Source organism: Equus asinus, chromosome 20, assembly GCF_041296235.1.
Source record: "Equus asinus isolate D_3611 breed Donkey chromosome 20, EquAss-T2T_v2, whole genome shotgun sequence".
In the NCBI taxonomy this organism is placed as follows: Eukaryota; Metazoa; Chordata; class Mammalia; order Perissodactyla; family Equidae; genus Equus; species Equus asinus.
The window spans coordinates 86,948,669-86,962,816 of record NC_091809.1 but is presented as its reverse complement, the minus strand read 5'-3'; the positions used below and the strand labels follow the sequence as shown (position 1 = coordinate 86,962,816).

Sequence of the window (14,148 nt, the reverse complement as noted above, 5' to 3'; positions counted from 1 at the left end):
CAACTCTGTTTTTTCTCTTTCAAAATCATTTTAGCTATTCCAATTCCATAGCATTGCCATATGAATTTTAGGACAAGTTTATCAGTTTCTACAAAAAGGTCTTATGTTGGGGATACTGTTGAAACTATAGATCAATTTGGGTATAATTGATATTTTAACTATATCGAGTCTTCCAATCTATAAATATGGACTATCTCTCCATTCATTTAGAGACTCAGCATTGTTATGTAGTTTTCAGTGTACAAATAGTGTAGTTTTTGTTACATTTATACCTATTATTAAATTTTTTATACTATTGTAAATAAAATGTTCTTAATTTCATTGTCATATTGTTTATTGCTGTTATGTAGGCATATAATTGATGTTTGTATCTTGACTTTGTAATCAGTGGCCTTGCTAAATTCACTAATTAATTTTAGTAGTTTTTTCATGGATTCCTTAGAATTTTCTATATATAGGTGCATGTCATTTGTAAATAAAGGTCATTTTATCACTTCCGTACCAAACTGGAAACTTTAATTTGTTTTGTTGGTGCATCACCTAGAATCTTTAGTACAATGTTGAATAGAAGTGGCAAAAGCAGATATTTTCTCCTCATTCTAAATCTTACAGTCAAGTATGGTGTTAGCTGTAGGTTTATTCATGAATGCCCTTCAGCAGGTTGAGGAAGTTCCTTTCTATATCTAGTTTTGAAGAGTTTTTATCATGAGCAGGTATAGGACAAACGCTTTTCCTGTGTCAAGTGAGGTGACCATGCAGTTTTTGTTCTTTATTCTACTAATACGTTGTTTTAGATTAACTGATTTTGAAATGTAAAACCAACCTTGCATTTATGGAATAAATCCCACTTAATCACAGTGTATAATTCTTTTTATATGTTGCTGAATTTGATTGGCTAAAATATTGTGTTAAGAATTTGTATGTCTATTCACTTCAGAGATATTTGTCTGTAGTTTTCTTTTTTTATGATGCCTTTGGCTTTAGAATCAAGGTCACACTATACTCCTAGAATGAATTGAAATTTACTAAATCCTCCTCTATTTTTAAAAGGAGTTTGGGAAACATTTGGTATCATTTCTTATATTAATATTTGATATAAGTTACCAATGAGCCATCTGAGCCTGGGGTTTTCTTTGTAGGAAATTTTTTTTTTTTTTTTGAGGAAGATTAGCCCTGAGCTAACTACTGCCAGTCCTCCTCTTTTTTTTGCTGAGGAAGCCTGGCCCTGAGCTAACATCCATGCCCATCTTCCTCCACTTTATATGTGGGACGCCTACCACAGCATGGCGTGCCAAGTGGTGCCATGTCTGCACCTGGGATCCGAACCAGCAAACCTTAGCGGGACATGCGCACTTAACCGCTCTGCCACCGGGCCGGCCCCTGTAGGAAAATTTTTAATTAATAATTTAGTTTCTTTACTTGCTGTGGGTCTTTTCAGATTTATTATATCTTCTTGAGTCAGTTTGGTAATTTATGTCTTTCTGGGAATTTTTTTCACTTCATCTATGTTGTCTATTTGTTAGAGTATAGTTGTTTATAATATTCCCTTATAATCATTTTGCTTTCTTTAAAGTCAGAAATGATGTTTCCTGTTTCATTCCTAATTTTGATAACTTGTGTCTCTGGTTTTCTTTGTTAAGGCTTGCTATGCATTTTCAACTTGTTGATCTATTCAAAGAACAAATTTTGGTTTCATTAGTTTCCTCTGTTGGTTTTAGTTTTCCATTTTGTTGATCTTTACTCTAATTCCTTCACCTGTACTTAGTTTGGGTTTTAATTGTTCTTTGTCTTACAACTATCTAAGGTAGAAGCTCAGATTACTGATTTGAGAACTTTATCGATACAGGCATTCCAAGCTATAAATTTTTCTCAAAGCACTGCTCTACCTGCCTGCCCTAGTTTTGATATGTTGTGTTTTCATTTTCATGTAGTTCAAAATAGTTTTTAATTTTCCTGGTTATTTATTCTTTGACCCATTGATTACAGTCATGCATCACTTAACAACAGAGATACATTTCAAGAAATGTGTTGTTAGGCGACTTCTTCACTGTGTGAACATTGTAATGTACTTACACAAACCTAGACGGTGTAGCATACTACACACCTAGGTTACGTGATAATAATCTCATAGGACCACCATTGTATATGCAGTCTATCATGGACTGAAGTATTGTTATGTGGCACATGTCAGTGTTTAGAAGTATGTGATTTAAAGCCAAGATATCTTGCAATTGCGGATCTCTAATTTAGTTCCATTGTAGCCAGAAACATACTTAGTATGATTCAATGTTTTAAAGTTTATTGAGGCTTACTTTGTCACCCAGAGTATAGTCTATCATATAGAATGTTGTACAGAGTATTCTATAAATGTCATTTTTGATTCATAATTTTGTTCAAGAGTTCTATTTCCTTGCTGATTTTCTGTCTAATTTTTTAATAAATTATTGGGGGTGGGATATTGAAATCTCCAACTATTACTGTTGAATCTCTTATTTTTCCTTTCAATTTTGTCAGTTTCATTTCAGGCATTTTAGAGATCTAGTGTTATTGTATATGCATCTATAATTGTTATATTTTTCTGATATTGACCTTATTTCATTATGAAATGTCTTTCTTTGTCTATAATATTTCCTATCTTGGAGTCTTTTTTGTCTGACATTGGTATAGCCAGCCCCTTTATGCTTATTTTTGCATGGTATATGTTTTTCCATCTTTTTACTTTCAATCTGTTTACATCTTGGAATCTAAGGTATGTCTCCTGTGTACAGAATATAGTTATTCCTTGGTTTTTTTCTCTATAACAATGTCTGCTTTTTGTGAAGATTGTTTACTTCATTCACTTTTAGTTATTGTTATGGTTGGAATGCTATCTGCCATTTTGCCAAAACCCCCTGTTAAATTCCCAGTTGGGTGAGTCCCTGACTCCCCACAAAGAAGACCACACACTCAGGGCAGTAGAGCCTCTGGCCCTCCCTATTTGCTTACCACCAAGATCATCACACTAACTGACAAGTTCCATATCAAGGAAGCCAAGTCAAGCAGCTGGAACAAAGCTGTTGGCTTTACTTGTCTGACCCCTGCTGACAGAACTGGAGGTAGTGGGGATGGTGAGGGAAGCCCCAGGCCAGAATGCCAAGAACAGGGTAGTTATTTTCCAAAGTTCAGTAATTTTAATGACCAGGCTTGTGTCTTTGATGGATTTTCAGAGCACTAAAATGATACTGACAGATTTGCCACTTTTATAGTTGCTTTTTGGAAGAGAGGATTTTTCAACTTCCTCACTCCATCACACCAGAAATGAACATCTGTTTCTGTATTCCTCTTTAAGTGTTTTCTGTTAGATTGATTAAGATCTTTCTTTCATTTATTTTCCTCTTATAGTTTGAAGGTTTTACATGTTATTTTTAAAAATTAACTTTATATTTTAAAATATATGCCTTTAGATTTTTCTAATAAATGTTTAGAGTTAACTTGCATCCATATCATTCCTGTAAAAACACAACTTAGCATGTTTTTATTTTGCTTTTCCCCGTATTGTAATTTTCATGGTCCTTTAGCCCAGAATTTCATTTCTCACTTTTTTAGGCCTTTGACTAGGGAGGGAAATATATCTATAGTGTGTGCCCAGTCCTTGTTGAAATTATAAATAATATTTGTATATTATAAGTGAAGTGAGCCTGATTATGAGGGTTTTATTTTGGAAACTGGTGAGTGGTGATGCTCCTAACTGACTTAGGGAACCAAAATATGTTTCCTTTTTGTCATTGTTATAATTTCCCCAGCACTGTCTCCTAGCTGAAGAAGCTGGAAGGGGTTTTAAGATGCATCTGTTAAGATCTGTTTTGGATTGTTTTAATTTAAAATGCATGAGACATTCAAGTAGAGATTTCCAGGATGGGATGAATATAGAAAGATCTGGGCCATATATTTGTGGTTCATTAATTTATAGAGTTTAGTTCAATTAATGAGAGTAAATAAGACCACTGAGGAAAAAGAAGAGAGTCAAGTAAAGATCCCTCAAAAATACCAATGTATAAGTTGCATGGGACACAGCAAGGTGAACTAAGAAGTTAAATTCTGAAAGGCAGAGTTAAAAAGAAAAAGAGAAAGTGGATTCATAACAGCTAAAGCTCATAGAGAAGTAAATCACTTTAGGAAATATCAGTGTCTTTGGTTTAGTTACAAAAGGGTAATTGGGGACCTTAATGAGAGCAGATAAAGTGAACTGAAATGTGAGTGTGTTAGGGCAGCACAGAAGTCAGATGGCCTGGGATTGGGAGGAGTAGACAAAGCGTTTATTGGCGTACAGACCTTCTTTCAGGTGTTTGTCTTTAAGGGAGGGAGATAAATTAAGAAAATGCTACAGGGAAAGGCAGGGTTAAAGGAAAATGGGAAAGCAATTTAGGGAGAGAAACAGAGCTTTGAGGACAGCTATAGGAAAAGCTCCAAGGCAAGGGATGACTAAAGCATAGACAGTAGAATGTATGTGTGTAGGGAGGGGATATGTGTGTGTGTGCGCGGGGCAGAGGAGAGAAGAGGCAGTCTGTTTTAGAAAGTATCATGCAAATGTGTCATAAGATTAAGTAAATCTTTCTAATCAATTTTCAGGTTCTAGAGTTCAAAGTGGGATCCCGAACTATGTCAACATTCCCCACCCAGGCAACCCCCAACGGCAGCACGTCAATGGCCCCCACTTTCCTGTTGGTGGGCATGCCAGGCCTGTCAGCTGTACCCTCCTGGTGGACAATACCCCTCATCACTGTCTACATTCTCTCTGTCTTGGGCAATGGTACTATCCTCTGGATCATTGCCCTGGAGCCCACCTTGCACCGCCCCATGTACTTCTTCCTCTTCCTGCTTAGTGTGTCTGATGTTGGCTTGGCCTCAACTCTGATGCCCACCCTGTTGGGTCTTGCCCTTGCTGATGCTCATGCTGTCCCTGCCTCAGCCTGCCTCCTACAGATGTTCTTTGTCCATGTCTTTTCCGTTATGGAGTCCTCTGTCTTGCTTGCCATGGCCGTAGATCGGGCACTGGCCATCTGCCGCCCTCTCCACTACCCAACACTTCTCAACAATGGCGACATTAACAAGATTGGCCTGGCCATTGCTTCCCGATGCCTGGGTCTCCATCTGCCCCTGCCGTTCCTCCTGGCCCACATGCCCTACTGCCACCCACAAGTCCTGACCCATTCTTATTGTTTGCACCCAGATATGGCCCGTTTGGCCTGCCCAGGAGCTTGGGGTGCAGTTTACAGCTTCTTTGTGGTCCTGTCAGCCATGGGATTGGACCCCCTACTTATTTTCTTCTCCTATGGCCTGATTGGCAGGGTATTGCAAAGTTTGGGGTCCAGTGAAGATCGTTGGAAGGCTTGCCAAACCTGTGCTGCCCACCTCTCTGCTGTCCTCCTCTTCTATGTGCCCATGATCCTCCTGGCACTAATTGACCGTCTTAGAGTGCCAATCCCTCAGCCTGCACATACACTTCTCTCATATGTCCACTTCCTGCTTCCTCCACTGGTAAACCCTATTCTCTATAGTGTCAAGATGAAGGAGATTAGAGAGAGAATTATTAAGAGGTTGTACTCCAGGAAGGTGGGTTGTGCTTAGTGAGGAGGATATCCCTCTACATTTGGTGGTTCAAGGCTATCGGATACAAAGGTTACTATGACTGAGAAATCAGTTCACCATCCATGAAATTGTCACTCGGGTAAACATAAGCACACATTCACAGATGTGTCTGCTTGTCCCGAGAAGTGCACATGTATTTACCGATGAAAACTTACAAGCCCCAGAGAATGACAGTGACATACCCACCGTAACACTATAGATCTGTGGCACAGAAAGAGACAGAATTTAGGTCTTGTCACAACGATCAAAGTGTGTGTCTGTTGTTTTGTTTTTGTTCATTTCTCCACCACATCTATACCCTAATAACTGAGGAAACTGGAGGAGTTAATCAGCTACACAGTGAAGGAAAGAGAAGACAGAAATGTTCTTCTCATCTAGACAGAGGACCTTCAACTAGTGTTGGAACTTCATAAGAAGTAGAAATTCTGACTTATCCATGGGGATTGTATAAATGAGGAAGATGCAAGTAAGTATCTCATTTAGGCTCTTCACACCAAGAAATATGCTGTATAACTCTGATCAGGCCACAAAAAAATTGCATTTTTTTCACCCTTTACTTAATTTTCAAAATGTTAGTATACTTTTTGAATATCTATGCATATTTATAATTAAAATTTCAAAAATTTGGAAAAAATAGAATAAATAAAAATTACCTTAAACTATATTATCCAAATGTAGCCATAATTACCTTTTTAGTAAACGCTAATAAATGTAAAGTTTTATATAAATGGAATTTTACACATGATACATGAAAGTATCAGTCTTAATTCTTTACTTCCTACATCCACATCCACATCATGGGGGTCAGAGTGAGCAGACTGTATTTACCATCACTTTCACTCTGAATTGGACACATGACTTGCTCTGGTCAAGGTAGTCCATATGACTTGCTTTGGTCAATAGACTGTTAGTGGACGTGATGAAAGCAGGAGCCTACACAGGATTTTGCAATGGGGTTTCTTCTTGTGCTATGAATAGTGCATAGCTCAGGTAGGTACTGCCCCTTCAACCTGGTCCCCAGAATGAGACACATGCTGCAGTTCTGACCCAAACCTACAGCCTGAAGCCAGTCCCAACTGACCAGAGACCTGAATCAGAGCCACCGGATCAAAGCAGCATAGATCAAGAGGACCTCTGTATACCAGATAGTCAGTGAGCATTGCAATAAATTCTGTAGTTGTATGCAGCCAAGAGTTTGTGATTAGTACTTAGCAAAAGTGGACTAACAAGTATAATTGCAGTTTTATTCTATAAGCATGGTTAATTTCCTAATGTTTTTTCCTTTATATTCTTATGAGTAATGCACATATATGAAGAGCTTGCTTCATTTGTAGTACAAAAGTTAAATACATGCTATATGCCTTTCTGCATCTTGTTTTTCTTATGGTGGAAATCCCTCCAAATAAATCAGTATGGATATAATTTATTCAAGTAACTACAAAATATTCCTTGGCATGGGTGGACTGCAAATAATTCAACTATTTCCTAGTAACAGTTATTGGAGTTGTCTTCAGTTTTATGGACTCCAAATAGTGCTGTAATAAACATTCTTGTTCAGCTTTTCATGTGCACTTATGCTCGTCTTTCTATAAGACTGATCACCAGGTCATCACTCCTGGTTTCAAAGGGCTGTAGATTTTGAATTTCAGTTATGTATTAGTGATTCCCTTCTGCAAAGTCTATATCAGTTCTTGTTTCAACTCTATGTAGGAGTGTGGCTTTTTCTTGCAAATCCACCAAAATTCACTGTCTCTACTATTCTTAAATTTTCATTAATTTTACTAGTGAGAATTATTCATTTTACTTTATGTTGGATTTCCCTAATAGTAACAATGAATGCCTTTCACATACTGTTGGTTATTTTGTTTTCTCTTCCATGAATAGCCTCTTCAAATACCCTTCATCAATTTTACTATCGGTTTTTTAAATATAAATGTGCAAGAGATCCAAGTTTTATGCCTTTATTAATATAGTATTTGTCTTTGGCCTTATTTAGGCAATCAAATCTCAAGCAGATATAGATAATTTTACATAAATAAATCCACCTTTGTTTTACTTTACAATTCTTGTGTTTAATATGTTGCTTTTTTTAAAAAAAAAAGTATCTTTGGCCCCCATGTTCTACGTATAGTTTCTTATCCTTATTTTCTAAAATTGTTGTATTATTTTTTACTTTTAAGTCTTTCTTTGTCAGAAGTTCAAACTTACATTAATCAAGGTGAATGCGTAACTAGTGACAGCATGATCTATTAAATATAGTCTCTTTTTCTCACTGAAATAAAATATTATGTATATCATCTTTTAAATGTGAGTGTAGTCAGACTTTGCTTGATGGATCGTTTTTGGATTTTGGTATATTATCACATGTCATTGTTCGAGTAGAGTAGCCTCGTTGTGTGATTTAGTTAATGTGTTACTGATATAAAGCGATCTCCCTCTCACAAAACAAACAAGAGCTTTGGAATTCTAACAGGAAGAGCATTGTTTTTATAAAGTAAATGTAAGAGAATTATCATTTGTGATAATGTTTTCACATCCAAGAATATATGATAGGTGTTTCACTGATCAATACTTTTTTAACATTTTTCAGTAAAAATTATTTGCTTTAGTCAAATTTATTTCCATGTAGTTTGTAAATGTACGATTTTGTTGCTACTATAAATAAAACACATCTCCATTTTTATTTCCACAAATATATCGCTAGATTGAGCAAAACACTTTTCATCTTGCATTAATATACACTTTACCAAATTATCATATACATTATAGTAGGTTTTTTTCTTTTTAATTTTTGGATTTTATTTGTGTTTAGCGTATATAAGTAAAAGATTATCGGTAACTTTTGCCCAATATTCATACAAATTATTTCATTTTCTTAATTTAATTCACTAGAATCTCCAACCCACTATAAAATATTGAGTGAAAGTGAACTTTCAAATTTTGTCTCTCATTTTAATAGAAATGGCATTAGTGTCTCACCTATTAGAACAATAGTTGGCTGCTAGGTCTTTGAGTAAACTTTGTAACATTTAAATAGCTCATTCATATTCCAATTTTATTCATTTTTTTAATAAACTCATTTACTGAATCCTATCTAATCCTTTGTCAGCATCCACTAATATGATTATAATTGTCTGCTTTAATGTGTTGAAAATTTGTCTGATGTGGAAACATTCTTGTTCTCTTGTGATTATAGAATAATGCCTTTTAAATGAAAAGTGGCAATTGACTCCAGTTAGTACCAAAAGAAGATCATACAATGATATACTGGAAAATATTCCAGGAATGCAGGAATAGATATATTTTCATATCAAGTTTCTCTGCAAGGTGTATTATATGTTCTCTTATTAAACTAATTAGATAAGTGAGCCTCTCTATTTCACAAATGAGGATGCTGAGGCTGAGAAACTAAGCAAGCCCCAAGTCTATAAAGCGCATTGCAGAGACAGCACTGATTTTCAGATTTGCCTTAATCCAAGGCCCCTGCTACAAAAGACTCTTTTTAACATTGTTGAATAGAGAAACAGCTTGGTCTTGAAGGGATGGTGATGAGGTCTCTGAAAAGCCCTGCTTTCCCCAAATTCTGCACTTTCCTCCTCCCTGATACACCACCTCCAGCTTCCCATTTCTTTACTGAGAGTAGAACAATGTGAAGAAACGCAGGCTGGGCGGTGAGTTCTCAGTCCACTGCTTCCTGTGTGTTTGGCATCAGTTGTTCCCATGTTTGTAAAATAGGTATAATGAGGATTACGTAAAATCAAGTCCCGGTATCGTAGTGTCTAAACATTCGAGATACTTGGTAAATGGTACTTATTTAGAGTTAATGATGAAATTAAAATAACCCCTTTTAGACTTGGTATGCATATATTCAATACGAACAAAGAATTTTGTGACAGGAAGTTTCTTTAAGCTCCTATTACCTCATTTTACAGACAGAAAACTGCAACTTAGGGCCTGCTGAAAGCACTTTTGAATGGACTTTGGTCAGTCAGTGGTAGATGAGCTAAACCCAGCACTGCTGGCTGCCTCTGTGTGTTTATTACTTCTCTAGGTGAGGGAAGCAGAGAACTTTCTCTCTCACCAGGGCCTCAACTGCTCTCTCCTGGTTCTCACTGTCTCCTGACCACTGGGCGCACCCACATCCATCCTGGTGGTTGCTATTACCACTCCTGGCTGTCAGGGGGCACTGTTCTCTCTGCAGATCAGCCCATATCAACTTGACTGACAGATTTGAGGAAAACTATTTCCTCCTCTAATAGCACACAGGGGAATAGAAATATTAGCAAGAACATTTACAATTTTAAAGAAAAGGTAGCATGCGAGTTGGACAAAACTGCAGACCAGGAAAAGCTTTGCAAAACCCACATCTTGCTCCTATTGCTGAACAAAGCCCTCCAGACTTGTAGCTAGAATTTAATTGTGTATGCATGTGAGAGACAGAGAGAGATTATGAATGTGACTCTTAAATCATATTTTGTGAACATATATAAAATTTTATTGTATGACCAATTTGGTTCCATTAAAATTTGTTAATCTGCAATAAAAACAGGGATTGTAAATTCAAATAACTAGAGGAGTGAGGTGAGACTAGAAATAAGTGGAGCAAATACACACTCAGACTATGAGTAGTGGGGACTGTGTTAATTTAAGGGGCGAGCCACTTCTCAGTGGATTCCTACTGAGTGTTTCTATGGGGAAATATAGGCCTATCTTCCCACTTTTAAGATGACTTGTAAATCTCTACTTTTATATGAAATCATCTAAACAATATCTTGTCCAGACAAACCTGTCTGAAGACCATATTTGGCTTTTATTGCTTTCAAAAATATTAATTTATTAATCCATGCAATACACAAAGAAGGAATTATTTTTTAAATTTCAAAGTGCATATGAAATATATCATAATACACAATACATAGACAGTAATTTTTTCAAGACGACATAGCCAGGAAACAGCAGAGCTCAGAACAGAGGGCTTGTTTCCTGGCTGAGTCCTGACCTATTCCACTCATCTTTCCACCTCCCTGGCAGGACTAAGTTGTCATCATAGATAGTTTAGAGGACATGTAACCCCTTTTGGGGACTATTTCCTTTTCCTTTTCTGAGGTGGCTTCTAAATCCTTAATCTGGAGCTACATTATATCTTACTGACTGGCAATAATCCTGGCCTCTGTTCTCCTAAATAAGGATAAATAGCCGTAGTGGCTCCTAAAGTTTCTTTGCTGACCCTTTCTCATTAGGAGATTTTGGGAGCTCTTTAGAGCGGCTCCATTTAAAATGCTAGGAAGTGACAGGTGGCTTGAGGGAGCCTCAGGTTTTAAAATTGTTTAGATGTCCACTTGGCCACAGTGGTGTGGATTCTGCACTATGGCTTGGCAGTTATTATTACCTAATGGTATTATGAGCTGCCCTAAGTTCAGAAGGTAGCATCAAAGGAAGCTTCCCTGTCTCTCACAAAGGCCCCTTAAGTTCCCTGTCAATGTTAACTTCTTGGTAAGAGGTGCAGAGAGTAGAGAGTTCAGTCGAGCCTAGATGATGGCAGCCTGATTTATGCCCGACTCCCCAGTCCAGAAATACTTGAGCAATGGTTGCCTCTGGTCTACATGACATGTTGAATGCCCTTTCATCCTATGATCAAGTTTCCCTTTTCAAGGAGACTCCTGGAATTATTATTTGTTGTAATATTTATTAAACTTCTTTATGCCTGTCATTTTAGTAGATATTATGCCCTTTTCTTTGGACTATTAATTTAGCTCAAATTGGTATACATCTACCAAGCACATACTATGGACAAGGTAATTTCTTGTGAGGAGACTTTTAAAGTTGACTAATTCCCAGCTCTTTCCTGTTGGGAATTCACAATGTAGTCAGTGAGAGAGACATATGCATGCTGTTGGAGCCACCTGGGATGTCTAGCCCTTGTGCCCCAAGGACTCAGTCCCTTATCTTTACTAAAATTGCTGCCAAATGCCAATGCTCTTCTATAATTTCTCCAAAGTTGGCTTCAGCAAAAAACACACTCTCTAGGTTCCCTTTTCACGTTGCCCAAGAAAGTTTTTTTCAAGCATTAATGAGCTCACCAATCACAGAGGTTCTTGCAAAAATGCAGATTCTGACTGAAAAGCTTACAGCAGGGCATGAGATTCTGCAATTCTAATTACTTTCCAGGTGCTGCTGATGCTGCTGATCAGCACCTCCCACTTTGAGTAGCGAGGTAGGGAACATACTTAGACAAACTTAGACACATCGTAAAGGGTTTAATGTAAATCACAGTGAGGAATCAAATAAACGGTGGCGAAGGTAAAGGTGTTACACGGTTCCAGAACCTTGTGGAGTTCTCCCAGTCACAGTTCAGGGCAACTCTTCAGAGCTCCTCTTTAGAAGCTTCCCTGGATTCTTACTCTTCATTCTATCACCTGAGGATTCCTCAATCCCCAGACAACAACAGGATTCTGAAATGCAGGCCTCTTCTTCCTTAGAAGTGGAAAAGCCGTGGTGTTTTAGATCCCCAATAAGGATTAATTGGTGAATTACTTAACTAATTAATGTAATTTAAAGAGTATGGAGTAAATGGAAACATCTCCTCTTTGGAAGAAACACTGCCCTGCTCTTAAGACAATTTAATCTAGAGAAAATGGAACTTCCACCTTTGCCCTCATTTAGCCTTCAGACCATTTTTCCAAGACCTTCACCCTAATCTGCCAAGTCTTTACACAATACACAATGAGATTCATCAAGGGTGGTACTAGCAAGAATTCATCAGCTATCAGAATCATAACCAAAGGGGACATATGATTGGCAAAGTGATGCATGGTAGCCAGGGTGATCATGGGCACATAGAAGATGAGCACAGTACAGATGTGGGACATGCAGATCTTAAGAGCTTTAAGCCACTGCCCATGAGATGCAATACCCAATATTGTCTTCAAGATGAACACATAGGAAACAGCAATGAACACACTGCCTGACATTATGCAGAGTGCAACAGACACACCACAGTAAAAGTTAATCCTATTGTCAGAGCTGGCTAATTTCAGGACATCCTAGAGGAGGCAGTAGAAGTATGATAACAGGTGTTTATTACAATAGCTGAGTTTCTTTAAAGTGAAAGGAAGGGGGAGAACTAAGGGAATGCTTTTAATAGCAAATGCCAGCATGATTTGCAAAACTCTGGAGCGGCTAAGGATGGAGCTATATCTCAGGGGGTTGTGAGTGGCTACAAAGCGATCAAAGGACGTGATCAGGAGCACTGAGGACTCCATGTCTGTGAATCCATGGATGAAAAATTCCTGGGCAATGCATGCATCGGTAGAAATCCCCATGGCATTGTACAAGAAGATCCTCAGCATGGTGGGGAGAGAGGAGAAACAAAGGCCCAGGTCAGATAGGGCCAGCACGGAGAGGAAATAGTACACTGGCTCATGCAGAGAAGGCTCTGTCTCGATGACAAATAGGATGGTGCAGTTGCCCAGGATAGCCATGAGGTACACAAGGCAGACAGGGAAGGAGACCTAAATGTGCACACACTAAAGTCCTGGGATGCCAATCAACAGGAATGTGGAGATTTCAACTTCTGAAGTATTGAGAGGAAAAATCATAATTAGGTCTCTCATTTATATGTCCCTGGTAAATAAATAACATCAACAATAAACAGAAATTCTCTTAATTGTATTTACTGAACACAACTAAGTTCAGTTGTCTGTTAAATTAAATATAGTTCATCCTTAGGGGTCAATAAATAATGTAATATAACTTTTTCCATATAAAGAAAAAGATGGAGTAGATTTAAACAGATTTTTCTTGATATTCATTTAAGACCTGTATGCTCTTTAAATGTATCTTTATTCTCTGATACTTCTAAACGACTCTGTAGCTTGGAAGTCACAAGGTTCTTTAATAACCTTTTTTTTTTAACCTTCACTTTTTGAGATTTATTCATCAAGTAAACTAAGTTGGAATATATTGCAATCTGGAAAAGCTCTAATATTGTGGATGTGGTCATGGTCATATATTCACACAAACCACAGATGCTATAGTAGCAGGAGTTAAAGGAGGTCTAAATCTTTTATTATTATTCATGGTACCTGTGTGTGAAAATATAAAAGTGATCTTCCACAGAGGTTGGCAGTCTAAGATGCAGAGCCAAATTCAGCCCATGGCCTATTTTTGTACAAGCTATGAAGTTTTAAAAAATATTTGTAAGGGCTGGCCCGGTGGTGTAGTGGTTAAGTTCATGAACTCTGCTTCAGGCTCCTGAGGTTTGTGAGTTTGGATCCTGGGTGCAGACCTACATACCACTCACCAAGCCAAGCTGTGGTGGCGTCCCACACACAAAATAAAGGAAGATTGGGACAGATGTTAGCTCAGGGGCAATCCCCCTCGCCGAAAAAAAATATGTTTCTGAAGGATTATATCTTTTTAAAAAAAGAAGAAGAAAAACATATGTGACAGAGACAGTTATGCAGCCTGAAAAGTCTAAGATATTTACTTTCTGGCCATTTACAGAAAAAGTTTGTTGAC

General features: G+C 37.6%; 1 protein-coding gene and 1 pseudogene across 1 annotated transcript; one reads left to right on the top strand and one right to left on the bottom strand.

The window, feature by feature from the left end:
• Positions 1-4,638: 4,638 nt before the first annotated feature.
• OR51S1 (olfactory receptor family 51 subfamily S member 1) lies at positions 4,639-5,607 on the top strand. The gene has a single exon (XM_014842108.2). It carries the CDS (start codon positions 4,639-4,641, stop codon positions 5,605-5,607), a length of 969 nt encoding a protein of 322 aa, XP_014697594.1.
• Positions 5,608-12,287: 6,680 nt separating this feature from the next.
• On the bottom strand, positions 12,288-13,226 carry LOC106831597 (olfactory receptor 51A7-like; annotated as a pseudogene).
• Between the last annotated feature and the right edge of the window lie 922 nt (positions 13,227-14,148).